The sequence below is a fragment of the Antedon bifida genome, chromosome 10, assembly GCF_963402885.1.
Source record: "Antedon bifida chromosome 10, ecAntBifi1.1, whole genome shotgun sequence".
NCBI classification, from domain to species: Eukaryota; Metazoa; Echinodermata; class Crinoidea; order Comatulida; family Antedonidae; genus Antedon; species Antedon bifida.
Genome location: NC_136235.1, coordinates 1,647,103 through 1,674,752, shown reverse-complemented (window position 1 = coordinate 1,674,752; position 27,650 = coordinate 1,647,103). Strand labels below are relative to the sequence as shown.

The following is a 27,650-nucleotide window of genomic DNA, read 5'->3' as shown; positions in this document are numbered from 1 at the left end:
TTTTATTTATTTATTTTATTTTACGAGACGTGAAAATACTATTGTCAAGTTTACATCTACACTCTCACTTGTACCATCCATGCACCCATAACTATATAGGTCCATGCTTTTACATTGTAACTTGTCAAATAAACAGAACAGTATATTGTGTAGCATGGCTCAACTGTCAAAATCAAATTATTATATATCAAGACAAAAAGTAATATAGCCTACTCACCAACATCGTCGTTTTGTTGGCAGGAAATTAAATTGAAGCACAGAAAAAGAATGAATACAGTCAGTTCCCCTCTCATCTTGAAAAGTTTTCCATAAAAAATACAAGAAAATTCCAAAATAAAAACCCCAATCCCTGCAAAAGTACGAGGTCCACACCACCACACTTAACATTGAAGGAAGCCTTTGAACTACCGCGACACGGTGCTCACTGTTTTGGGCAAAACCATTATTTCGTTCTTTCAAGTTGTGGTAAGTAAAAGTTACTTGAAAGTCGGGCATTTTATAAGTCGGGCATTATATTGTCTAGAAGTGGACATCATAAAAGATAAATATTAATGAGCAGATATTGATGACAATTTAAATTAGAAGAAATAAAAACATCTTTAATTTAGATAATGGAATCGTCCAATACAAGGTTACTGTAATTTGAATGAGGGATATGTTCACACACACGGCGTAAGCCTTGCGTAACTTACCGGAGTGAGGATTTCTTACATTAATATATTGTTGGTAACGTGCGAGCTAGCAAAGCATACAATATTTTTCGACCCATTACGATTCAACAGAACAACATTATAAAATACAAACAGCGCGAGAGCCACACACAAAAACCTAATTTTAATATGTGTAGGCCTACAATTCATAAATTCATCGAATCGAAGTCGGTCTAACCATGGAGTAAAGAATTCTTTACTCCATGATCTAATCATGGAGGTTTTCCTCCATGGGGAGGTTTTCCTCCATGGACTAATCCACCGCCAGGCTAGGCATCTGCATCTTTACAAATGTATTATGTGTTCATTCATAATTTTCTGACGTTTTAAAATTGAAGGCGCTAAACATAACATTTACGAGATCGAATAAAGGTGGCGTAAGCCCTGCTTCTACCTGTAAGGCCCTCTCACAGCATTGGGGTTGGTTCCATGACATCTGATGCCTTGATGTTACCGCCTCAGATGTGGGGGGGGGGGGGGGGGCGTATTAACTGTAACCCCAAAACAACACAGTAGCTCGTATAGCTTTAACTTTATCCACCAATTGCTTCAATTTTACATTCTGATCGCGGCATGGGATTCGAACCAATGAACTCAACTAAGCTAACCGATCATCTTGTTTACAGATAGGTTGTAATTAGCTTTGTACCTGACGTAACGATTAGAAATGACATAATATGAAGCTGGTATAAGAATAGAATATTGTGCGTTGTTAACCAGTCGAGTACAATGTGGCGTAGCGGGTATTTCTGGTTTGAGTACTCTCAGCTATAGCTGGGGTTCGAATGTCTACGGACGAAAAATAAACAACGTTTTTCATTTATTTTCAAAGAGAGCCACGGACTTTGTTCTGAAATAAAAATGTAGGCCTATTGTTTGAATGCGGATTTAATTCATTGACTGATTGAAATCAACCACAGAAAGAAAACTGAATCCAATCATAATATACATCCTCAACAACAGTTATATGTATTTAATACCCGATAGGCTTTATGATTGAATAGAACAGTTTAGACTATATTTTACGTTACACAAAATGTTTACGGTACTACTGATTGTTAAATATAATAATAAATAAATTATTAATTAGAATACCAATAAAAAAAAAAGCATCATTTAATGAAGAAAGAAAAATACAATAATTAAAAATTAAGACGAGCGGGGTTTTTGGTAAGAAATATTTCTTGTTACTTTTTAATACATTTACATCGAAAAAGGCACAATTAACCTCAAATTTTAGAAAAACAAATCAAAGTATGTGTAAAATAAAATCATAGTTAAATTGAAAAACTCTCGTACGAAAAAAACTAAATGGACGTGATCGCCACAATACGTCTTCCCCACTGCACCTGCACAAACTCATTTGCATAACAACGCACAGCATACCAAACTACGGCGAGATTTCTCTTCTAAATAAAACACGTAAAAAATAAAAATTAATTAAAATTGAGGGCGCTAAACTTAAAATTTAAGAGATCATAATGCAGCAAAAAAACAAAAAAAAAAGATGTTAAATGTGCTCTCCCTGCCTCAGCACTAAGGCCCTGCCACAGCCTTTTGGGGTCGTTTCCAGCACATCACCAGATGCATTGATGTTGTCGCCTCATGATGTGTGGTGGAAAGGGGGACGTATAATTCTGTGAACCCCAAACACAGTGGTCGCATACCTTTAAACTCTATTCCACCGACCAGCGTGGGAATCGAACCCACGACACTCGTGTTGTCAACACGACGCTCAGGCGACTGAGCTACTGATCATTTTGGTTTTAACAAGGTTAATAGGATATTTATGACGTAATGATGAATTACGTAATACACGTATAAATAGACTATTATCAGCTGTTCTGCCATGTACTACTTTGTGGCGTAACGGTTAATGCTCAGGTTTGTGTACTCTCAGCTCTAGATTGGGCCGGTTCGAACCTCTACGAATATTTTTTTTTTTTTTTTTTTAATTTTTTTATGAAAAATAAATATTTGTTTTTATTTTATTTTGAAAGAGAGATATTTAGAGGGTTGAAAATGTCAGGCCTAGGCCTGAACAAGTGGACCTTTTTTAAAAAAATCAGAAACAAAGTTGTATGACATTCATCCATTAAATAGTACAATAAAACCTCGAAAAGAAGCCCATGTGCTCTTTTATTTTTTTGTACTCTTGGGTGGGCTTCTTTTCAACTTCTTTACTTTAATTTTATAATGTGGCATGTTGACCGCGAATGACTAACAATATCATCTTCCCTATATTACGTATAATGAAGCACGTATAGACTATTCCAGCTGTTCAGTCATGTTCTACTTTGTGGCGTGACGTGTAATGCTCTGTTTTGAGTAGACCTAATTTCAGCGTTAGCCTTGGGTTCAAATCTCTATGATTTTTTTTTTAATGGAAAAAAAATATCGTTTTGCTTTCATTTGAATGGTAACGTGTACTGTATTTTATTTATGATTTAAGTCGTAGGCCGCTACTACAAGTTACAATATTAGTAAGAAAACATATAATTGTAGTATTCCAAATAACCTACCCTCTGATTAATAATGGAACGATCCATTTGATGATCTGAGTTTTCTAGTTGAAGAATGGAACTAGAAAACTCAGATCTTGATATCTGGGTCAGTATCTGAGTTTTCTAGACACTCACATATAGTTGCTAGGTCATTATTGAAATATGAAATTAAATATTTTATCCAGTATACTACTAGCCCACCATGGTGGGGCAGAGCTAAAAAACTGAAAATAAGTCCCGGAAATTACACTTTACTTTGAAATATAAAACGATATTAAGTCTTCAGGACCTCGATAATTCAACAAAACAAAATTATAAAATACTAAGAGCGCGAGCACATCAAAGCCTAGAATTACCATAATTCATAAAACAATTCATCTATGTTAATTACAATGTCAACTTTCATTTCAAGATGCGACTTCAAAGTTTGTGGTGGGGTACCGTTTGCTACTTCAAAAACTCGAATTCATATTAATACTAGTCTGGCGGCGGATTAGTCCAATTTCGAAGTGGTCCGTAAACATTGGCATCTTTACAAATGTTCTATATTATTTGATCTCATCAGTCCCCATTAACCCCATACAAAAACCGACGGAGACAAACTATCTGTTTAAAACATTTTTTAATCTGGGAAGGTGCGGGCACACACACGCCAACTACCATAACAGTTTTATTCATAACATTTACATTTTATATAATACAGTACCTAAATTAGGGTTCGCAAGACCCTATTGAGGGCGCGCTACACAATGACTCAAAATAGCGACCCCTACTTAGTGCCTAACAAGTGCACGCTAAGAATCTATAGGTTCTTTCTTTGGTAGACACGACGGGTCACAAACAGGACAGGACTTCAATAATGTGCTTAATTTGTTGTATTTGCAATGTATCTAGATAAATCAAATCGAACAGAAATAATCTGTGGAACCGACTGAAAAGGAAGAGGTCATTTTAAAAATGTTATTTAACTTTATTTATAGAGGGTGGCCCTAAACAGTTATGCTTTACAATCAAGCCTGATCAAGGGACCTCATCCATCCAGGGCCTCGTCATGATCTGAAGGTGTGGTCGTCTGAGGACCAACATGCAGACACGTTGGTTGCAATGGAGTGCGAATTTATGATTCCATACTTCCTGCTTTATAGTTAGTAGCCTACTCCCCTACTACTAGTATTAGTTAAATACTAGGCTAGACTATTTTTTTATTTCATGTTTTATTCTTATTTAATTGATAGGCACATTTCAACATTGCTAAGCGCATCTTTTAAGCGCAATTTAATTAAAGTTTATTAATTGTTTCATAATAAATATTACACTAAAGCAAAGTAAAGTATAACATAATAATCATTGTATTTCAACAATTATTTATGAACTTTATAATTAATCTAGAATCAATTTTGTTGTTTGAACCGTTATAATTAATACATCAATTCAATGCAAAGTAAGTACAGTACATATTATTATAATAATCTGTTTTTTTTTTAATCATTGATATTTATACTTAACTGCCAAATGTTACGTACTGTTTTATTTATTCATCTTCCATGTATAATTTATTTTATTTTGTTGTACAATATATTTGATGTCTGCTTGCCGAACTCATTAGCGCCAAACACCTTGTGTGCATCCCATAGTCTTGTTAAGCTTAGGTCTGGTTAGCTCTGATTGCTATGGTTGACGACAGTCTGGTGATGTCCTCTTTGAACACACTTTCCTTGCACCTTCCTCTACTAATTAAACTCGGTCTTCGTGGCGGGCTAAATCTAAAAAAGAAATACAAATTTGTAATGATGTAAAATGTACGACTTTTTTTAACAATCTCCTGCTTTTAACCAGTTCTTAATGTGACTTCATCATCTAGGTCCTTCCCCAGACCAGACGTGCCATGTATGGTACCTAACTAATTCAATCATGACCACTGGAGTCTTCTGTGCATTACATGCTCATCTGCTAAAAATACAGTTTGTATACGATCGATTGTAAATATGTGTCTTTCCTTATTTATTTTGGAGGTTTACATCAGCTCTTGCATTACTCAAATGTTGGCAGATGCTGATATTACCAGTAAGCAGCAAATATCCATGCTGCACAGCCTTCTTGTTGTTTGCAGACTGTATCTAAAAAGAAATACAATTTGTAACAATTGAAAATGTATGTAATTACCTTGTTTATCTGCAGGTTGACATCAGCTCCTACATCTAAGATATTGGCATATGGTTGCATTACCCAAGACAGCAGCAAACATCAATGCTGTAAAGCCTTGTTGTTTGCAGACTGTATCTAAAAAGAAATACAATTTGTAACAATTGAAAATGTATGTAATTACCTTGTTTATTTGCAGGTTGACATCAGCTCCTACATCTAAGATATTGGCATATGGTTGCATTACCCAAGACAGCAGCAAACATCAATGCTGTAAAGCCTTGTTGTTTGCAGACTGTATCTAAAAAGAAATACAATTTGTAACAATTGAAAATGTATGTAATTCCCTTGTTTATTTGCAGGTTGACATCAGCTCCTACATCTAAGATATTGGCATATGGTTGCATTACCCAAGACAGCAGCAAACATCAATGCTGTAAAGCCTTGTTGTTTGCAGACTGTATCTAAAAGAAATATATTTTCCTTACCTTATTTGAAGGTTGACATCAGCTCCTAAATCAATAAGCTGATGGCATATGGTTGCATTACCCAAGACAGCAGCAAACGTCAATGCTGTAAAGCCTTGTTGTTTGCAGACTGTATCTAAAAGAAATATATTTTCCTTACCTTATTTGAAGGTTGATATCAGCTCCTAAATCAATAGGATGTTGGTATATGGTTGCATTACCCAAGACAGCAGCAAACGTCAAAGCTGTCAAAGCTGGTCGATTTGTTGCATTTTTCCTAAATGTAGAGTACCATCACATTTGACAATTAGCTGATTGTATCTGGTATGTTAAAATGACTGAATCTATCATGTTATAAACAAGTTCCCTGCTTTCATAATTGAAAGTTTTACAACACTAATTTTGCTTTCTCAAGATCCTTCTATACATAATACAAGATTCCTTATGGTAATTAATTGCACACGATCATTTTCTAATCCACGAGATATGCTAATGATTTTCCCTTACCCTCATCCTGTGCATAAATGTTGTGGACTTTTGCAGATTTTGTTAACTTGATTCAACTGCAGATCATAGTTGGCTTAACTTAAGTAGTTTGTTTGTAAAAAATGTGGTCAAGTTATGTGCATTTGTGCACCCCTGAATCTTTGTAAAACATCATTTGGCTACTACTTTTGAATAGCCCAAGACCTCCAGTGCCATTTTTGTATCCGAGTTGATTTGATTTTAGCAAAAGATTCTTGTCAAACAATCTCACACATAGCATTGTACACCTGGACATTTATTTTCTTTCTCATATTTTTTTAGGACTTTCTTGCATTCTTTATATGCAGATTAAAATTGAGTTAATGGACATCCACTTTTTTAGAATGTGGAATTGTTAACCAGGGAGCTGTCGGTCATTGATTTCCAGATGTTTTTTGCATTTCTTTTTCTTCGTTCTTTTTGTTTTGTTGTCATTGTTTTTCGAAGTTGCTTTGTTCATTATTGCTTGTCTATCTACATATTGTTTGTTTCCTGTTTTTCCAGCAAGTAACGGTTGGCATTTTGCATGGCATGCTTGGTCTTGAACATTTCTCTTTTTTATTTTATTCATATGAATGTGAACATTGACTCAATCTTTTGCTGATTCTTAACATTATTGCGGTGCACCTTTCCACCAGCTCTTAATGTGACTTCATCAGTTTCCCCAGAACCTGGGTGCCACCTACAGATGGTGCCTAATTCCGTCATGGACACTGACGTCTTGACTGCAGTCTATACATGCTCTTCATTACTGAATTACTCTGTCTTATTGGCAATTTGTATCTAAAAAGCAATACAGTTTGTAACAATTGTAAATGTGCGACTTTTCTTATTTTGTTTTAGATGTTTACATCTGCTCCAGAATCAATCAAGTTCTGGCAAATGCTGATATTACCAGTAAGCAGGAAATATCAATGTTTCAAAGCAAAGCACGAACTCCCAAGATGTTGTCCAAGAGGTTGTAAAGGTACATGTTACCCTCTTCTTCCCAGACTTTCTATTGTTGTCTTTGGCGACAGCAAACTTTTTTATTTTCAACACAGTTGATTTTACATTAAAGTCTTTCTCCACAAATTGTACAGTTTTTTTGTACATTTGTGAATCCTTCTTGTTTTCCAGAAGCCTCTCAACCACAATTGTCTTCTACTCTCCTCACAAAATAATGACACATCACGTTATTTCATTGGTCCTCATTGTATTGCGTCTTCGTTTGTTATGATCTGGTCCCATAAATAAACAGCATGGTCGATTCTGGGTTTCCCATACTCATGAATTGACCTGATGTAAAAAATGCGGTCAATAATCGCTATTTGTGTTGCAGATAAAACTTCTCCACGATAATCGATTATTTAAAATGTCAATTTGCAACCTCTCTGATAGACCAAATTATTATTCTTATCTGCCAAAATCTCACATTCTATAGGCCTGATAATACCAATCTTTCTACATTTAGCCAAAATACTACCAATCCACTTATTTCAATGTACAGTACTCATTCCATAAATTGAAAACAGAAGCATGTTCTTGTTCTGAAAGCTTCTTTGATGTATTGAATTTAAGAAACAATTAACAAGATGTACTGTAGCTAAATCAGTTGACTACAGACCTTTTGTGACAACACGCTTCTCCAACTCCTTTGTGCAGTAAGTGTGCATATTAATATCACTAGATTGTGTGTGTGTGTGTACCTCTAAAACAATGAGGGAACTCTCAGTTTAATTATACTATAGTGAAACATTAAATTCTAGTAAGAAAGGGAAACCAGAAATGAAGTGTACTATAGTGAAACATTAAATTCTAGTACGAAAGGAAAACCAGAAATTACTTGTACTATAGTGACACATAAACTTGTAGTACGAAAGGAAAACCAGAAATGAATTGTACTATAGTGAAACATAAAATTCTAGTACAAACCTCTGGCAAGAGGGAAACCTCTGTAAGTTAAACGTACTCGGCAATATAAGAACTCTATGGAGTAGTTATTGTATGCACTGGGAAAAGAGAACCAACTGTATGTTGAATATACTCTGCAGTTGAGATGTCATACTTGTACTGTATGTACCTCTGGCAAGAGGGAAACCTCTGTAAGTTAAACGTACAAGGGCAGATTTAATTGAGTTTCTGGTTTAGTTTAAAGGGAGTTGGTGATTTGTTTACACAAAAGCGATGTGTATTGTTTTAGCAAGTGCTAAACTATACTTTAATGCGGTTGTTTTTTTTGGGGGAAGTTCTTTACATTTTCATTACATGAAACCATGCTTTTAATTACAGTTACATAATATAGCAGATAAAATGATCACAATTTTTATCAAATTATGTCCCTTATCAATACATTGATGTTACTGTACATTACATTTCTTGATCTTTTCAAATGCTTCTAAATTTCTATTTTAATCTAATTTTTTATTTCATCCTTTGTTCTCTTTCTACAGACAAAGGTTGTAATTGAATACTTGACTTTAACAGTTACACAGCACAAACAAAATATACATAAAATAATCAGGTTTAATCTCAGGCATTGCAACCTTCGTCCTTCGTCACAGGCAGCTGGAAAGTGTACATTGTTCAGACACTTGGTTCGGCACTTTTTAGTGCATTTGTTCATAATGCGATACTTTATATGGGAACGCTTCGATATTCGATTTGATTATTAGTTTTGATTTGTTTGAAAATTGCCTTCGACCGCTTGTTATGATGACCATGTCTATCCTTTGGCATATTTCCATTGGCAGCTGCCTGTGAAATTCTCCTGACTTGTTAATTCAATACTAAAGGCTGGCATAAGCTTCTCTGCATGTCTCGATTTTGTGTACACTTTCAGATACAGTATAATGTACTGTACCCATATTTATATGACCGTTGCTTAGTAGAATCTTATATAATTCTAGATAGTCTCCATTTACAAATGAGTGAATTCAAATAATAAAACTAGTTTTGATTTAATCATCTTCTGGTGCACTTCTTCACCTGCTTCTACTTCACACTAAAGGAAGTATCTTGGTAATTCCCCGGACCCGGATGGTACCTAATTCCGTCATGGCCACTGGTGTCGTGATTACTATAGGCATTACATGCTCTTCTACTAACTGCATTATGCCACTCAGCCTTGTTGTAGGCAGATTGTGTCTAAAAATAAATACATTTTGTAAAATGTATGTCTTTCCTTATTTATCTTGGATGTTTACTTCTGCACCCGAATTGATCAAATTTTGGCAGATGCTGATATTACCAGTAAGCAGAACATGTCTGTGCTGGGCAGCCTTTTTGTTTGCAGATTGTGTCTAAAAATAAATACATTTTGTAAAATGTGTGTCTTTCCTTTGTTATATTGAAGGTTAACATCAGCTCTTGCATTCTCAAACGTTTGCAGATGCTGCTATTACCAGTAAGCAGCAAATGTCTGTGCTGGGCAGCCTTTTTGTTTGTGGATTGTATCTAAAATGAAATATATTTTCCTTACCTTATTTGCAGGTTGACATCAGCTCCTCAGTCAATGAGCTGATGGCATATGCATTACCCAAGACAGTCGGCAAACACCAATGCTGTAAAGCCTTGTTGTTTGCGGACTGTATCTAAAAAAAAAAACTTGTAGCAATTGAAAATGTGTGACTTTCCTTATTTTGTAGGTTGATATCTGCTCCACAATTACTGCTGATATTTCTTTTTTCTCTTAATTAAATTCCACACATTTTCAGACAAGGTCTAGATGGGTAAAAAGCAGATTGAAAATTATCAATCAAATGAGTGATAATTGCACTTACTTGAACGCTCTATGTATGCAGGGTGGTCACGTGTTGGAGCATTATCATCATAAGAATTATGAAGATATTGTAACGCCAAAGTAAATCTGTCCCTTGAAATAGTCTTTCTGAAACATGGCTGATCTAAAAACCAATGTTTAGACCAATGCATGTCATAGCTATTACGCTTATCAAAACCTAATGTTCCTCTTCAGTGATGAGTTTTCTCTTTCTACCTGAAAGAATCGCAATAAGCTTACAGGTATACTCTTTGATCTCGGTCACAATCATTTGAAGTAGATGTTCATCCAAAAAGTGGCTAAAAATCTTTAAAAAAAAAATGTGCCTTATCTTGGTGATTTGCATTAGCTCCCCCTTTGATAAGGACCAAACAGAATATATAATTCTTTCTAACAAAGCATGTACCTCATGTTTGGGATTTGTTCCCCTTGTGCTTCATAGCAGAAGATCCCCATTGGCCATACTAATAGCTGTGATCTCCGTGTTCAAACAAAGCTTCAGTTACAGTAGATTCCCAAATTTCTGTCAGAGGTACTAAGATGAACCATCTTGGGTAGTGATCAGTAAAGCATTAATATCCTGAGTGTGCTTCCAGCTTAGAGAAATAGGTCAGAAGTTACAAAATCATCTTGGCCACAGATTGATCATGGCTGTAATAGTAGTGTAATTACAGTATTTAACCAACTATACCATTTCATGTCATACCTGTATGAATGTTAAACTGCAAACAATACAAAATGGTCTGTAAGTAGGTTAGTCAAACCAATAATGCACTTTTTATATCATTACACAGGTGTTAACCAGCAGGTGGTAGGCCTGTAACAACAGTCAAACCAAAAAGTGCAAGAGAGTTGTTTACAGGTGTATTCATTATATTATTAAATATCTCTCTTTTAGTTCTGTGTAACAAGAAGTTGGAAAGTGGAAAACAGCTTGGTAAGAAACAAGAAATGGATGTATGGTAATGCTATCATGTTGCTGATCCAGTCTGTCCAACAGCAATTACCAGGACATATGTATGATTTAATTGTTAGTGATTGGACACTATTGTTACTATACATCTACAACATCCCTCTGAGCTGTTGCCATCTGATCATAATTTGAATATGTAATATTTGTTGTCATCGAATCTCATTCCTTCTTTTAAGCATTACAAATTCTGCGGACGATTTAATATTTGTTTCTTATATTCCAACTCAAATATAGGTATGACACGCCATTTGTCAAAATGTGTTTATATTATATGGATATTAAGCTACTAAGCTACTATCCTGCTGGAAAATCTTCTATAATTTTTCCTTCGTAATGTCAGTAGTTAACATTATCACATATGTATTTTTATAATGATTTTCCAAATAAATTCAAAACAAAATCAAACATCCAGTGGTTATGTAATCATTTTTATTAAACAGCAGATTTCAAGTTTATGTAATTCTTGTTCTAATTCTATTCAAAAGTAGCTTGGTAAAGACTGCTTCTGAAATATCATAACAAATCCTTAAGAATACTTATGTTATAAAAAGTAATTTTGGTACATCAGCAGCACATTGGTCACTCTCAGCACCCATTTAAAAATATAAAGCATTATAAAAGACAGTCCGATGTAGGCGGAGTGCAACAAACATTTTCACCCTTTAAAATAAGGCACTGAAGCTTACAACATAACATTAAACATTACCTTTTACTTAATATGCTTTACTTTTATAACTTTCCTTCCAATAGACTTACTGGTATAAAAATATGCTTACCAAATATTGATATTTATTTCATTCATTTATTTTTTTTTTGTCTCCAAAAGTTTACTTACCAAACAAAAAAGGCATATCACCACTGTGTCCATTTATGGAAGACTGCAACACTTGTATACTTGTTTACCAATAATACCGACAATGGGGCAAGTAGTTTTAGCAGTAAAAATATAGGCCTAACATTTGTTGGAGAAATTAGAAGAAGTCTACGGCTAAATTGACAAAAAGTGTAGTGATTGTGATGAATTTACCTGCCCTACCCAAAATTTAATTAAATTCAAAATGAACCATGCAGGTAGGCCTATACGATAACTTAAATAGTTAAAGATGTGTTGTCCCCCTGAAAAATAATTTTTTACATATTTTTTTGTTGATGTCACATAATAGTTATCCACAAAATTGGATTGAAAAAAAATTACATGAAAAAACTGTAATTTAAAGCAAAAAATAGTAAAATTTGCTGCCAGCCAATGGGTTTTTGGTTGAATTTAAATATTTTTTTGTCTACGGAAGTAATTTAATTTGTTAAAACTACAACATGGTCTATTGAAAGTTTGTTTTTAATATTCTTTATTTTTCATGTTTTTAGGGGACAATACATCTTTAATACAGTACCGTAGTAAGGGAGAAATGTTCAACTTTATGATAGTCAAATAGCCATGAGCATGAAGCGTGTAATACGTACTAACAATGCAGATATAAAAAACATAACTACTTTCACCATTTTTCACACTATGACGCTAACCGGATTCAAGATCCCTACCAATATCTACATATTTGTGGCCATAGAAAGATATTGTAATATTACATTTTCATATAAATTTATGTACATTTGTATAAATATATTTTATAAATAAATGTAAATGTATCAATGTACCAAGGCAATGATTCAAATATGAATTTAAATATTAAGTATAATTTAATATCGCAAGTTCATGATGGAAAATAAAGTTAGGACTCTTCTTGTAACATCAATTTTCAACATTGTCGAATAAAACGCTCTAGATTTTGGAAAATTTTAGTTCTTCGGAAGGCACATACTGTTTAGTAAACATCCGCACTGACTGGCCCACCTATAACCCTGTGTGAGGTGTCTAGAAAACTAAGACATAAGATATCTTAGTTTTCTAGATCTATCTTGGGTCTTCGTTTTCTAGACCCATCATGTGTGTACTGTTTTATGAAAACTGGAATCTACTTGGCCTACATCAAAAAGTTGATAATTGGTCTAAATAGAAGCTTGCGATTCTACCGAGTCGCTTCTTGCAAATGCTAAAGATGGATAGAGTGTGTACCATGCCTTGGTGTGTTCCATGTGATCCAGTGAACATTTATCTAAATGAATTCTAGTTTCACCAAGCTGCTTGTTACTTTCAATACCTGATCCTTTTTTCCAAACTCCCACCTGTAGAAAAAAAGAATAAGAACGACTTGGAGTATAGGCATATTACACATTCAATATTAAAGATATATTGTTCCCCTGAAAAAATAATTCTTAACACAATTTTTGTTGAATATGCCATTTTAATGTAACATAATAGTTATCCACTTTGACCAAAAATTTTGATCGAATAAAAATCTATTTAAAGTACCTGAAAAACTTTAATTTAATGCAAACAATTTTTGGTTCAATTTAACCATTTATTTTGTCATTTTATAAGTGAAAACATTATTTTTTTTAAACTACAAAATAACATATTCAAAGTCTGATTTAATTAATCTTCGTTTTTCATATTTTTGGAGGAAAATACATCTTTAAAGGCAACAAATGAAAAGGAATTGAGAACAATCTGTTAATATTCACTGCTCTACAAGTAAAGCTTTATGATTATTTTACCCGTAAAATATACGTTGGAGCCAAAATTGTTACAATTTAATTTTGTGGAGTTCTAACTTTTCTGTTCACAAATACTTTATCTGTACTTAGTCTGCTGCCACCAATTGTTTAGCTTTTTTATTGAGGTCATTTGCATATGTTCAGCCAGGTGTGACTACTGGCATTTTGAGAGTAGGCTATGCTGCATAGTGGATAGAAGGAAGAAAGCTTTTCTGTCGGTGTAGACACAATCCTGGTAAGCTATACTTTATGTTATATTATACCAGGCCTAGATTAATTTAATTTTTAATTAATGTATATTCCAGACTACTGTATAAGATGTATTTAATAGACTAAGGCTTTAAGCTTACAGTATGTCTTATATAGCCTATGTATCCCTATTTATATGCCTGACTGTTGCAGGTTAATGGTTGAATATTTGTTTGCTGTTGTTTACAGTAAATCGGTCAGAAGTCAATAAAGGACAAAATAGAGTACCGCATTAGCATTGTGTTAGCTTTCTTCGACGTTAAAACCCCTTTCTTCTTAACGAATACTTCATTACGTGCATGAACCTGATTAGGCCTACACCTAAACTAAAGACTATTTTACCTGTAAAATGCGTCTATCTATATCACACGCCGAGTAAGTCAATTTCTGCATGTAAACTGGATTTGTTGACTTTTTGACAACTCTTGTTTTCTTCTTCTGTAGCTTTTTCTTAAAATCTCTGAGATATGTCTTCACATACGTATCTGATGAATACAAATATAAATAAATTACTGATAAAATAAACGAAATTTTAATTAATTTTTTGTGTGTAAATTATGATTTACTTTAGCAGCAGCGCATTAAATGGTGTGAGTGTTGAAGAGTAGGATATATTACGGTATTTCAAATAAATGAAATTAAAGCTGCAATATATTTGTAATTTGTATTTAAATGTCTGATATAGCCTGTCTTCCGAGGCGAACTTCGAAAACCGACTAGTGGAAACATTTTTACAGTACTTATTAATAAAGGTATATTTACCTATAGGTTCTGATTGAGAACCTTTGAGACCATGCACCTTTATGATGAGAACCTCGAGGAAACCTTTACTGACTGTCATGTCTATCATGATATAACCACACACACGCATACCTGTCAGAAACAAAAATAATGATGACATAGATCTAGTTATAGTAATATTTGTTACTACTGTAGACCTTGTTAGTCCATTCAAGCTATGTCTAGTTAACAAAATGAAAAATAAAAAAATGGTTTGCATAAGTAGAACAAACTGCAGTCAATCAAGCAAATTCCGACTTTTTAAACAAAATATCGGTAAAGTTTGCGAAGACAAGTTGACAAACTTCGGCAAAAGTCTACACTGGCAAACTTTAGTTTGTAAACTCGAGCGAACTCCGAGTATGTAAACAAAATATTGGTAAAGTTTGGTAGTGCAGACCAGTTGAAAACTTCGACAAACTGCAGAAAACAATTTTGTAAATCAACATTATTTTGGTAAATATCGTTGTGTACGCTTTGCAACAGTATACATTAGTAAACTTGAGTTTGCAAACTCGAGCGAACTACGAGTTTGACAGTTTGCTAGTCCTGACTACTAAGATTAACCATGGAGTCAAATTTACACACTGTTTGGTTGGCAGGGTAAATTAGTCTAGATTTGATTCCACATTTTTAGATGGATTAGTATACTGTTAATGATATCCAAATATGATTGAGTCTTTGAAGAAATATAAGTAGCAAATATGTGGCAATATGATGTATAAAATGTAAAGATTGTCTTCATTTTTAATTAATAATATTAAACAATATTTTTGTACGTATTTTTCTGGACTTTAGATCAGTAATTACCATTATTCTGAAGCTTTGCTTGTCCTGGTCCTTCGGGTGTTCCACTCGGTTCGTCGTCTTGCATTGTCAGTGAATTGTCTTCAAAAGTTTGAGATAATAGTTTTCTGTTGAAATAATGTCTTGAAATTAAATATTAGGCCTAGCGCACATTTCTATGAGAGAATCATAATTAGTGGCACATCAATTACTGTCATTACATGGGTTTGAATAAAGTATTGTTTTTCTAAATTGATTGTGGCGACCAAGTGTTTAAATAGCTAAATAAATCGTTCCAAATTTTAGGTTTAGCTACTGGAAATGGTCTTTTTCTTAGAAACGAAGTTAAGGTAGTCTTTGCTTAAAAATGTATTAGTAAATCTAGAATTTCAAGATTTGTTTTCTTTTCTGAATTCAAGGTATCAAATGTCGATTTTTCTTCCGTCTGTTGATGAAACAAGTGTAGGCCTAATGACAAATCTTTGCTATTTACATGAAATTTTCTGAATCTGTGCTGCCTAGGCTAGTAATGCTACCACGTGACCTGTCACTGGACGTACTATCTGCTCTGCGGAACGATGCACATCTTCTGAAGATACCTATGAATGGAATGTTTAAGGTGTTTTTACAGTCTAATTTTATTATTGATTTTAATAATTAGTGTTTTTTTAATCCATTTTCAGACAAACCGATCTGTTTTGCATAGAATGATGCAAGTATAAGAGTTTATTGTCATTTTATGGAATAACTCAAAAGTAGAATTCTTTTTCCTAATACTTACCATAAATGAACAGGGGAACAATATTTTTCATTCATGTCGAAAAAATGGGGAAAATGTTTTTGAAATCTTTTAAACTACGCAATCACATCTTACCTTTGGATTTTGTTTGAATGTTCAGTGATGCATCGCTGTTAGTGGCTCTTAGAATAGTCTTCGCCTGACTTTTTACGGTCGGCTGTCTGTCCGACGCTAATGTTAGACGTAAAAAATTACGTAAGTGTTGCTTGATTTTACTTAGATTGTTCAGGTTATAGTTAAAAGTTTCACTTACTTGACGCACCATGAACATATTTAGTAATATCTTTATTAGAATATTTACCCTATAATGCCAATCATCATGTTTGTAGGCCCTAGTTAGGCTCTATTAATTAAGCTAAAAACAGTAAATATATATATATACATTAGGATTTATAAATAGGCATTAGCTACTTGGAGAAAATGCATAGTATTTATTGAAATGACTGATTACAGGAAATTGATGCAATAATGTGTATGACATTCTGTACTTATAAATGAACACAGAATAACAAAAACCAATGACATGTTTTGAATAACATGCTAAGGTATTCTTACCACTTCTTCTCAAGCTTGAAATGGGTAGGGTAGAAGAGCGAGGTCGGAAAAGGCAGCCTGCCACCGCTGCACCGGCATGCGATTCATGCACTGAATCAGCACCCAAGACCTTTATCTTAGGCTTAGAACCTGCAAGGAAATAGCTTCGTGCTAACACATGGCAACGGGAATGTCATTAATGTAAGAGCATCGTGATGATAGTTGATGAATGATAAAAATGAGAAAAGAAAACAGTAAAACAAACGTGCTTATTGCAGAAGGGAAGATAATTGAGTGTTTTGTCGCGGGTTGGTTAAAGGCACGATTATAAAACAATATTCGGTGAAATATCAACCACTTGAAAATTGAATATGACAGGCATTCTAGCTCTGCCATGAGAACATGAGTACAGATTGTATACAAACAACCAAATTGTATCTAATAAGCTTTAAAATTTTAAATCATCCAAAAATACGTGGGAACGACTCATTATTGAAAAGAAAAAGTAAGTAAAGTATGTATCTACTAAAAGAGAAATATGTGTTTACAACAGTTCGTCAATAGATTTAAAACGCGAATTAGTAAATTTACTGTAGATTTTTAAATTCTTTTATACTTTATTTTCTATTACTGTATTTGCATTAATAAATGATATCCCGTACCAGTACTATGAAATTAGGTATGTGCTGATAGACAATGGAACAGGCATTAAACAAAATAAAAAGATCCACAAAAGAAAAAAAAAAGATAGATGTAAATCAATGATATGAAGAATGATGGATCCTGGGAAGGAAAATGGAAGTAGAGATTGAATAATGCTTTGTTCCCCACTAGGACGCAATAACGCAATGACGTAACGCAAGAGATTTGACCAATCACAAGCGAACGGATGATCACGCCGTGATTGGTCAAAATTACTCTCGGCTGCGTCCTTGCACTGCGTCAAAGTGAGAACCAAGCGTTAGTGATAAAATTGAGAGGGACACATAATGCAGAGATGTTGTCTCTCACTGTAAGATAAAACTGAGTTCCTTCGTTCTGTTTGCGCAGGTAGCTGAGGAGGCGAACAAGCGTACAGAAAGGCTGTGGAAATTAATATTAGTTGACAACATATAATTTAGAATAATAATAATATAACGGAAGAAATTTTAAAAAGGAAAAAAAAAACAAAACCACACGATTTCAAGTACTATTATGGTTGTAATTCAAGTGAATCTTTAACAATTTATAATATTAATATATGAAATATGTTTATGGATATGTCGAATAAATAAGGTATGTAAAATAATTCAATATAAAGGGTAATATAAGATACGAGTGCACACTATTATGAATGTAAGTCTACTTTAGAAAAAAAAATTGTTTTCGGTATGATTGTAATATAATAAACATAAGAATACGAATATTCCTACCGTATAAATAAACATTAAAACACTAAATTATGATTAAGCGATATGAATTATATTTCGTCATCAGTTAGTCGTTTGACAGTACCGCGCATGTGTCAACCAGTTGTTGCCAGCTATTTCGTTTTTTAAAGATTCCAAAATATGGCAATAACTGTCAAATTTTTAATAAATTCGTTAACTGATCTTTCTAGATAAGTATATACACTTTTTTGGCATACAATAGACAACAATATTTTGTTACAAACGTACCTGTAAGCTGTTTGACAACTGTCGGTGAGGGCAGCAATGTTGACGATGTAAAGGATGAACGATCGTAGGGCCAGTGTTCGTCGGCACTACGGGCGCTACATATTGACGTGTCACTACCGCTGCGATTGCCTGTTTAAATCAAATATACATCAAAATAATAATTGTGTTGTTCTCATACAAATTCATTCGTATGATTCATGATTTGCAAATGCAACGTTGGCTTCTCCTACTGACAGTGCATTAGGCCTATTTAAAAGATTTTGATAAACACATTTAAAATCACATCATTAAAAACCGAACCAAAATTATATATATGATATACTATACAGTATTATATTATTATATTGATCTCAGATTATCTTCACATACAATTGACTTGCCATAGGTTGTATGGATCGCCATACTTGTACGGCATATTATTCTTTCTCGTGGCAGGTTCTTATGAAACGAAATCCAATATCCGTGTACAAAATATAGTAATGTGACGATCAATCCGTGCCCTAAGCACGATAGTTTTCATGACCGATGACATTAATATATCAGCTGCAGTAAGTTAGCTTGATGTATGTCGGTAATTATAACAATACATTTCCCATGTAAATCACATGCTATTTTTTTTGGATTTCGCCAGCTAGCTTTGTTGCACCCTCTCTTTTAAAATATCGAGTTAATATTTATCTATCGTCTGATAATGATATGGAAATATCGGCGCGGCTTCCATATAATTGTTAGATGGTAGTCCGGGCTGTAGTTTTACCCCAAAAAAGGTAAAAGGAAGAACACATTTTGGACAAATAAACAGAAGGAATCACCTTGAGATCTCAGAGTTAAGTAACCGTTTTCCCAGAGTTCCTTCACTTTATCGTGAGCTGGCATGGACGGAAGACCACGCGTAAAACACGGTGACGTTTTACGGACTTCTGCCGGAGATGATTTTGGAAGAGGTCCACTGTTTTCATCATGGTCAACAAGGTTGTACCATTGTGAATGTCCATTTAGGTCACAATCAGCTAAATCTAACAAAACCTGGACAAGATACATAGTAAAAGAGAATAGTTAGATGTTAACCATCTGGCGTAAAATGATGGGGTCTCTGCTCTAACAAAATGCTAGTAGTGATCGGTTGTAGAAGTATAGTATATTCTCATTAGTAGGTTTACTATATTCTGTAGAATTTACGTCATATTTGGACAAAGAATTTGTTGATTCTCTCTCTACAGCTCACTATGTCGATCGGTTGGTCGGTTGGTCGGTCGGTAAAAACACTAACTTGAGCACGCGACAGCAGCCATCTATATGGCCGTGTTTCTTGTTTTTCACAAAACTAAACATTTTTACAGGACCACAATGCAAAACAGGTTTTCTTTACCTGATTGTGTAATCCTGTATAAAGATGTTGTTAAATAAATAAATCACATGAAACGTTGTAGTATAGATTAGGTATATTGCAACACCTACCTATCATAACTATCGAAATAAAATCAATTTATTCATTAAGGCCGACTGATAACGATTCCATTACGTAGATATAGAATATATAGAAACAGAAAAAATACTTATTGTCACATAAATAGTTTTACCTTGTGCAATTTAAGAACATTCTGCAGCAATTAGTGAGATTATATATTGGTTTCAATCAGCTTTGCTAAAAATATCTAAATACTATTAAACGTCGTCGAATCTGTATTGTTATTTATAGAAATTGAAACCATTCTGGCCAGGTATACTTTTTGATTATTCAAGTATACGCAGCTACTTACAGTATCGCGTATAAAACAGCAGCAACACCAACCTAATTTTGTGTGGACATTACGTCTAGTTAAAGATTACATGTTATATGTGAATTGCTAGTTCATAGATATTGAATGGAAGAATTCAACCACTCGATATAGCAACGAGCCTGATACATGAATGAATTTCTATAGATTATACAGAAACGTTTCAAGCACGTCAGTGCGGTGTTTGTTTTTGTCAATTTTCTTAAAGATTAAAATGAAGTGACTTACTTCTCCCATAAATGTGTTGCTTCTTTTCGGTATATCATCCCACAGTGTGAATTCAAGCCCAAATGTATCGACCTATCGAAGATAATAAACGTAACACTTTCGTTTTTATATATGTATTATTATTATTATTTAAACGTCAAAATGATATTATTATTGTCCAAGAGGCGATCCCATTGATACACCATCAATTTGCTTATAGTATTCTTGTAATTATGAATACTTTAAACGTCAAAATAATGCAATTTACTCATGGTACCAAAAACTTAGTTCAGTAAAATAAAGGTATCCTGAATTTATCATGATATCTATTATAAAGAATTAGTTACAATTATATTAAGCCTAATATAGGAATGAAAACTGTGATCAGCTGATCTTTTTTGTTTGTAAATGATTGTACTCACATTATTTTCATCAATGTTGCTATAGACAAAGACTTTATTCCAGACAGGACATAGACTAGCATCCACGGTCGCCGTTCGTTGTCGTATCGATTCTCTGTGTATTATTGAAATGTAACATAGAAATTAAAAACTAAAGATAGTATGTTCAATAGAACATAAACTCAGTCAGAGGATCCGGACATTGTGACGTCATCGTATGGCCACTCGAATATACCATATCTTTGCTCTCCATTGAAATATACACACACGTGTACTTCGTATTATTAGTCGCGTGGACGCGACTCTATAGTTCACTATGTCGGTCGGTCGGTCGGTCTGTCGGTCTGTCTGTCGGTCCGGTATCACTATGCGTTTTATCGCTTTTCTGTACTTTTTGAACTGTTTTGATGTACAGAAAAGTTTTAAAGTACATTACTTTTTGAAAGTTCATTTTTTTCTGAGAGCACGCGACTTATGGCTGTTAGCCTTGTTACATTACATATTACGGAAACGTTCCTTTAGGCCTACGATGAAAGTAAATTTTTCTCTGATTTATATCATTTTTGTATAACCGGATTGTAAATGCTTAATTATGTCAACCAACACTATTAGGAGAGTCTGTTTACAGTGATATTTTTATTGCTTTTTGACAATCTGTTAGAATGGTGTCATGGGTTTTTTTTTGTATTGTTTACCACCGTGTATACTTGTGTGTTAAGTGTTAATTATGTTTTCTGGAAATAAATGAATATGAATATTATCGAATGTTGGACGCGCTCATTAAAAATTAAATTGTATGAATCTATGCGTGCAGCAGAACCAACCTTCAGATAGCTAGCTGCCACCATTCTATGTGATGTTAATAACACTTACCGTCGATGAGGCAGCATATCTATTTTGACGTAAGGATTAGGGAGTTGTGGGTCACCCGTTGTATGACGTACTTGGATGCCTTTCGCCTCTTGAGTGTGAACAACAAGCTCTCGGTCAGCTGCCTTATACAGTACACTCAGCCGGATCTCACCAGTTATCGGCATTTTAATGTCAACGACCTCTGCGTTCGCTTGTTCAGACACTGTTAGTAGATTCTGTGATATCAAATGATCAAATTAGAAGTAGACATTTTTTAGTTTTTTAAAAAGAAAAATTCGCTGCTGTCATCGTTACTGTTTTAAAAATCAAAACCAGTACTTATTATTCTAAGTGCTGTATGTATCTCCACATAAGACAATTGTCCAATATCACAGGCAAGTGCCGTAATACAGTAGCTCATGTTTATCACATGTGAGACCTGTATTAATGGAAGATTAGATTAAGGAATAACACATAAGATGTCAAATTTGAAACTGTACAAAATTTAGTTACAATATCGAGAATTGGAAAGTTTATTTGAATTTGATTTTTAAACATACCGTAGATGCCGTTGTACTTTGTGGTGAAGTACTTCCACCAGGAGGAGTTGCTGCTCCTTGGTCAGGTGACTGGCGACTTACTGGTGACGTCACAGGACTAGTTGTGGCAGACGATATCTTGCGCCTTGGTATTGAGCTGTCAACGTGAAAAATACGGCGATACTGGTCTGCATTTACTTGATTGCGAAGGCCTAAGAAAAGTAGAAATGAGAATCAATTATGGTAATGCTGATATATTGCTGTGATATTTTTGTTGGATATTGAAAAATCTAGTCTACTCCATCTCAAATAATGACGATAAGCTAATGTCATTTCAACAAAATGACAAAATATTTAAATCATTTAACAAAATATTTCTTCATTCATTTGTTTTAATGAAGAAGTTTATAAGAGAGATTGATGTAGGAGTTAGTTACTTCGTGAAATTGTTTTTCTTCTTGCTGTAATCTCAGTGTCCACCAAACTCATTGGCCGATTTCTGTCTACACTGTTATGTCTGGAATGATGTCTTAAAAATAAAATACAATCTTGTTTATCTTCAGGTAAGGTAAATACCATAATATAGATGACGTAATATTTTTATAATCAACACATTTAATACAATCTAAATTGATCAATATCGTAATATCCTTAATTGTATATTAGTGGTAATAATATTTGAATAAAGTTAATTTTTATATGATATAGGAATCAAAATTGTGTACAAATATTTCTTTTTGATGTTTTGCCTGCTAACGCAAAAATACAATACTTACTAAATCATGCATGAGTACATGTACTAAGTTGATATAAATGGTTATTGCTATCCATCTATTCATGCATTCTTGGTTTAGTAATGTGTGGATATTAAAACCTCCACATTGTTATTATAAGCCGAATTAATAATTAATGGGGTGAGAACATGTTTGAAAATGTAATTTTGTTTATTCTGTATATCCCGTCACTTTCTAATTACTGTGATAAAGTATTTATAACATGATTATGTGAATTAAACACACCTTGATCTCAAAACAAGTATTTTCAAAACATCACATTCTTCCGCTAATATTGAGCAAGCCTCTTCAAAGGTTTTGTCGAGAAGATTATGACCATTCCATTCCAATATTTGATCACCTGTCAAGTAAACCAATAGATATAATGATGAACTCGTCATCATCATAATCATCGTCGTCAACGTCATAATCATCATCATCATCATTATCACATCATCCATAATTATCATCATCATCATTACATCATCCATCATCATCATCACCATCACATCATCCATTATTATCATCACCATTACATCATCCATCATTATCATCATCATCATCATCATCATCATCATAATCATCATCATTATCATCAGTACATCATACATCATTATCATCGTCATCATTATCATCATCATTATCATCGTCTTCATTATCATCGTTATCATCATCATCATCCTCACCGTTATCATCATCATACTCATCATCATCATCATTATCATCATAATCATCATCATCATCATCATTATCATCACAATCATTATCATCATCATTATCATCACCATCATTATCATCATAATCATTATCATCATCATTATTATCATCATAATCATTATCATCGTCTTCATCATCATCCTCACCATTATCATCAACATCATCATCATACTTATAATCCATCATCATTGTTCGTGTGTTGTACAATTAAGTATTTGCACTCAAAAGAAAAGGTTTACTGTAAACATAGAAGTAATCCATGGATTAAATTACAGGTCACTAAAGAGTAGATGAGAAATATTAATCAAAGTGTGCTTTACGTATCTTTTATAATTATGATCTGAAATTGATTATTTCGTTGCTATTACCTTGTAATGCCTAAATAGTGTTTAAGATTGCTAGTTAAGCAAATCTATTACCTTTAGCAATGTAAATACAATATGAGAATGATTTATAACCGCTTTTACGTTACATGAATATAATTATTTCCAAGGTCACTTATTATTGAGTTAATTACGGTAACAATGATTATGTTCTATGTGACATCAAAACAAACGTTGACGTTGAGTATACGGCTTTGTACGCATGCCCCAATGTTTCTCTATCGAAACAATAACAAAAATGATGAAATCAATATCAAATTATTATTATAATCTTCATTAACATAACAATCATTATCTTCATCTCCATTGACATTGTCATTATCATCAAAATAATTTAATTAAAAAAAAACGTATTTACCAGATTTCAAATTGCCGTGCACATGCGCTGGACCTCCTGCAACCACACGCGTTACTACGGTAACAAGTGTACCATCTGGACGCATCTTTCCACTAATGATCTCCATACCAAATCCACGAGCTTTTGAAACATTATTTCAATTACCATGATTATTAGTGTAAATGTCTAAATTGACTAATAATGGCATTTCTTGGTATCATAGGACTATTTCAAATGTTTATATATACAAGACTGAACAAATATAATACTGTATAATAGTGAAATTTGAAGAGGAATATGGAAATTTGAACAACATGCTTGGATATTCAAGTCTGACTCTGTTTGACTTGTACACGATTTTGTTTTCTTGAAATAAGGGAGAAAATACAACTTTTAATTGTATTTAATATTCAGCACAGTTTGATAGAATTATACACTTTTTTTGCTTTTTTTATCTAAATTAGACGTTTATATTTTGCAATCATATTTTCCATATAATTGATGTAGTTTTCTTCCTTTTATATTTCATAGTTCAATGTTTAAAGTAATCTTTCTAGAATTAGAAAGTAGTGTAGGTTATATTCTTCAGAAATAATCATTTATCTCATTTCGAACTCACCTAATTTAATTTTATTTATACTTATTATGAATCCAGTCTGTGTCTTTATAATTTATTGTTGTACATTATTAGTAAAGTAACTAGAAACTACATAGCAAATATACAGAGCAGCATAAGGTTTATCGCAAATAACGTGCGCGACGCATGATGGGAAGGGTTTGGAGCAAACGTCACGTCGCGCATGTACGTGATTTGTTGTTTGTGCGTACGCGTCGTGACGTTTGCCCAAATCCTTCTCAGCTTGCATTGTGCAATGACGTTCCTCGCGAAATCAAGCTATTTGCGATTTATAAACCTTATTAGCATATATGGAATTGTTATTAACAGATTACACTTACTGCGTACTGAACGGTCGTTGACGTCCTTCCTTAGCAGTACGTACTCTACTTCTTTTAATTCACCCATCTAAATAAATGAAATATGCTCTATTGTTAACAACAATAATAAATTCCGATAATCCATTCCATATATTACTATTAGGGTGAATCAGCACTTATTGAGATAATCTTAATCTCGAAGATATTCAGCAATATTTCAAGCTACATAACGTGTTGTATCACACTGTAACAAACCCACTTTTAAATCAAATTATTTATCTTTTTACAAAAAGAAATGTGTTATTATAGTACAAAAAATATAGTTATTAATCTCGATGTTTTCAATAAAGTGTAACTTTATGTAAGACATTTTAAGAGGATAAATCTTGGTCTCAAAATTGGTGACTCTTGGATTTATAAATTACAATTACTTATTAACTTACCGGTGACAATTTGTCTGAGCCCTTTTCTATACGGATGGACGGTATTTGCGGCGCTTCTTCTTCGTTCGCCTCAAAGGAACGAGTTCTTCGCCTTTGCCACAACGAAGAGCACGTATTATACGAATTGTGAAGTTGTTGCTGTTGTTGTTGCTGCTGCTGTTTTTGTTGTTGAGTATGCTTCTGCTGTTGTTGTTTTTGTTGGTGTTGATATTCACCGGACTGTAGGTCAAGACCGCTATCAGGACTACAATTCTGATGGTTGTAACCCTCTTTGGATCGAGGATACCTATGACCATCAGTACACCGTCTACCGGGATACCTAGTGTTGAACGATTCAACGTCTGTATCGGACGATTCCCGTGCAATCTCGATGGGATTCTTTGGTGCGATGACCCCGGGTCGGCGTCGTCGACGACAGTACGATCGTTTGCGTCTCCGTGGGTCATCCATATGAGGGTCATACCTAGTTTCAATGTTTTCCTCTTCTTGTCGTCTGCTTGGGCGACGGTGACAAAACTGTTTCCGCCGATTTCCTTGCGAATACGAATCTAATGATGTTAATGTTTCGGTATCGGATTTCACTCCGGACGCATGGCCACCGGATTTGTTTCTACTATGGGGTTTCTGTGGTTCCTCCTTAAAGTAAAAAATGTTAAATTATTTATTATGATTATTATATGAATACCATAATAGTAGTTAATAACTGGTACAGATTATCATTTTAAGTTTCCCAAAATCCGACTATTTCAATTCAATTCAATTCAAAAAACATTTATTTACGCCAAAAAGACAAAAGTAACAAACAATAATGACAAGAGATAATTGATAAAATAGACGAAGGCAGGATTGCAATAAAATCTTGTTGCGGGATTGCCTTTAAAAATGGATATTATGAAAACAAAAATGAATTAATAAATTAATTAAAAATAATGAAATAAAAAAAAAATAAATACCAGTAGATAAAAGTTGAAAAAATTAAAGAAAAAAAGATGAGTAGAAAAAACAAACAATCCTAAGCGTGTGCCAATCCATGAGCTGCTCCTTACGTGGATCAATCTTTGAGCTTAGTATCCTGAATAATTGCAGTAAACCTATTTATTGTGTTTCATAATTATACGTATAGAGGAGGAAAATGCACAAACACCGTAGATGGTGTCAACAATGTTGAAACAGAAAAATGTACTTTCATAATATTGTATGTGAATTTTGTTATAGTTACGAAGAATGTTTTTGTATTACCTTATCTGAAACAACTTCTACGGATTCAAATGTTTTTGCATTAAGAACAGGGCGTGCTTTGTCACCATGGTACCAGTTTCCCGTCATGCATAGAAATTCACGTTTTAGGCAACACAGCCGACAGCGCCATTTCGCCTTCACCTAATACGTAGTGTGATGACACAAGAGATAAAATGATAGAATAATTAATCAGACCATTGTCAGTATCCTTATGAAAGTGGCAATATGAAATGAAAGATAAAAATAATATGGAGATCTGATTAGAATAAACGTATTTGTTATTCTGTCTTGTCACTGTCTATAACGAGGCATTATAGTTCGCTTTCTAAATGCCATATTCTTAACTTGTCTATAAGTTGTTAACGTTACATGTGAATGAATAATTTATTTTAATTAATACATCTTTAAAGCTGTTGATAGGATTATTGTTTTTTAAAAGCTTTAAACTATACAGTAAGTAATTTGACCATTAAACTTTTGAAATAATTACATCTACACGGAAACTCTCGATTATAAATTGTTAACGTTAACTTATGAATGAATAA

General features: G+C 33.6%; 2 protein-coding genes and 1 long non-coding RNA gene across 5 annotated transcripts in view; 1 reads left to right on the top strand and 2 right to left on the bottom strand.

Annotated features, from left to right (window-relative positions):
• LOC144854546 (laminin subunit alpha-2-like) overlaps positions 1-362 on the bottom strand; it is a 74,751-nt gene extending 74,389 nt beyond the window's left edge. Inside the window, exon 1 of the mRNA XM_078712492.1 lies at positions 218-362. Coding sequence (XP_078568618.1) covers positions 218-293 — 76 coding nt within the window. The 5' untranslated portion in view covers positions 294-362. The remainder of the gene's footprint in view (positions 1-217) is intronic.
• Positions 363-4,041: 3,679 nt separating this feature from the next.
• LOC144854127 (uncharacterized) lies at positions 4,042-11,552 on the top strand. 3 transcript variants are annotated; one of them, XR_013614510.1, is made up of 4 exons: positions 4,042-4,159; positions 4,604-4,655; positions 7,192-7,315; positions 11,007-11,552. It is a non-coding gene; the product is annotated as an uncharacterized LOC144854127 (long non-coding RNA). The 3 variants fall into 3 exon arrangements; XR_013614509.1 differs by lacking the exon at positions 4,604-4,655; XR_013614511.1 differs by lacking the exon at positions 4,604-4,655 and having other exon boundaries at positions 4,051-4,358.
• A 1,444-nt stretch (positions 11,553-12,996) lies between these two features.
• On the bottom strand, positions 12,997-27,192 carry LOC144854545 (regulating synaptic membrane exocytosis protein 2-like). The gene is made up of 19 exons (XM_078712491.1): positions 27,106-27,192; positions 25,867-26,502; positions 25,445-25,511; positions 24,509-24,628; positions 23,297-23,411; positions 22,715-22,806; positions 22,299-22,489; positions 21,760-21,974; positions 20,908-21,001; positions 20,507-20,578; positions 19,313-19,526; positions 18,501-18,629; positions 16,864-16,992; positions 16,384-16,479; positions 16,003-16,108; positions 15,534-15,637; positions 14,706-14,816; positions 14,286-14,428; positions 12,997-13,262 (listed from the first exon to the last, which is right to left on the bottom strand). Exons 1-19 carry the CDS (start codon positions 27,190-27,192, stop codon positions 13,086-13,088), a joined length of 2,898 nt encoding a protein of 965 aa, XP_078568617.1. The 3' UTR covers positions 12,997-13,085.
• Between the last annotated feature and the right edge of the window lie 458 nt (positions 27,193-27,650).

Excerpts from the sequence above, each read along its gene's own strand:
- LOC144854545 (XM_078712491.1), bottom strand. The coding sequence starts at position 27,192 with ATGACGGGAAACTGGTACCATGGTGACAAAGCACGCCCTGTTCTTAAT. Across the intron at positions 14,817-15,533 it reads AGCAAAGCTTCAGAATAATG|GTATGCGTGTGTGTGGTTAT; the intron begins GTAATTACTGAT and ends TGTTTCTGACAG. Across the intron at positions 13,263-14,285 it reads TAGATAGACGCATTTTACAG|GTGGGAGTTTGGAAAAAAGG; the intron begins GTAAAATAGTCT and ends TTTTTTCTACAG.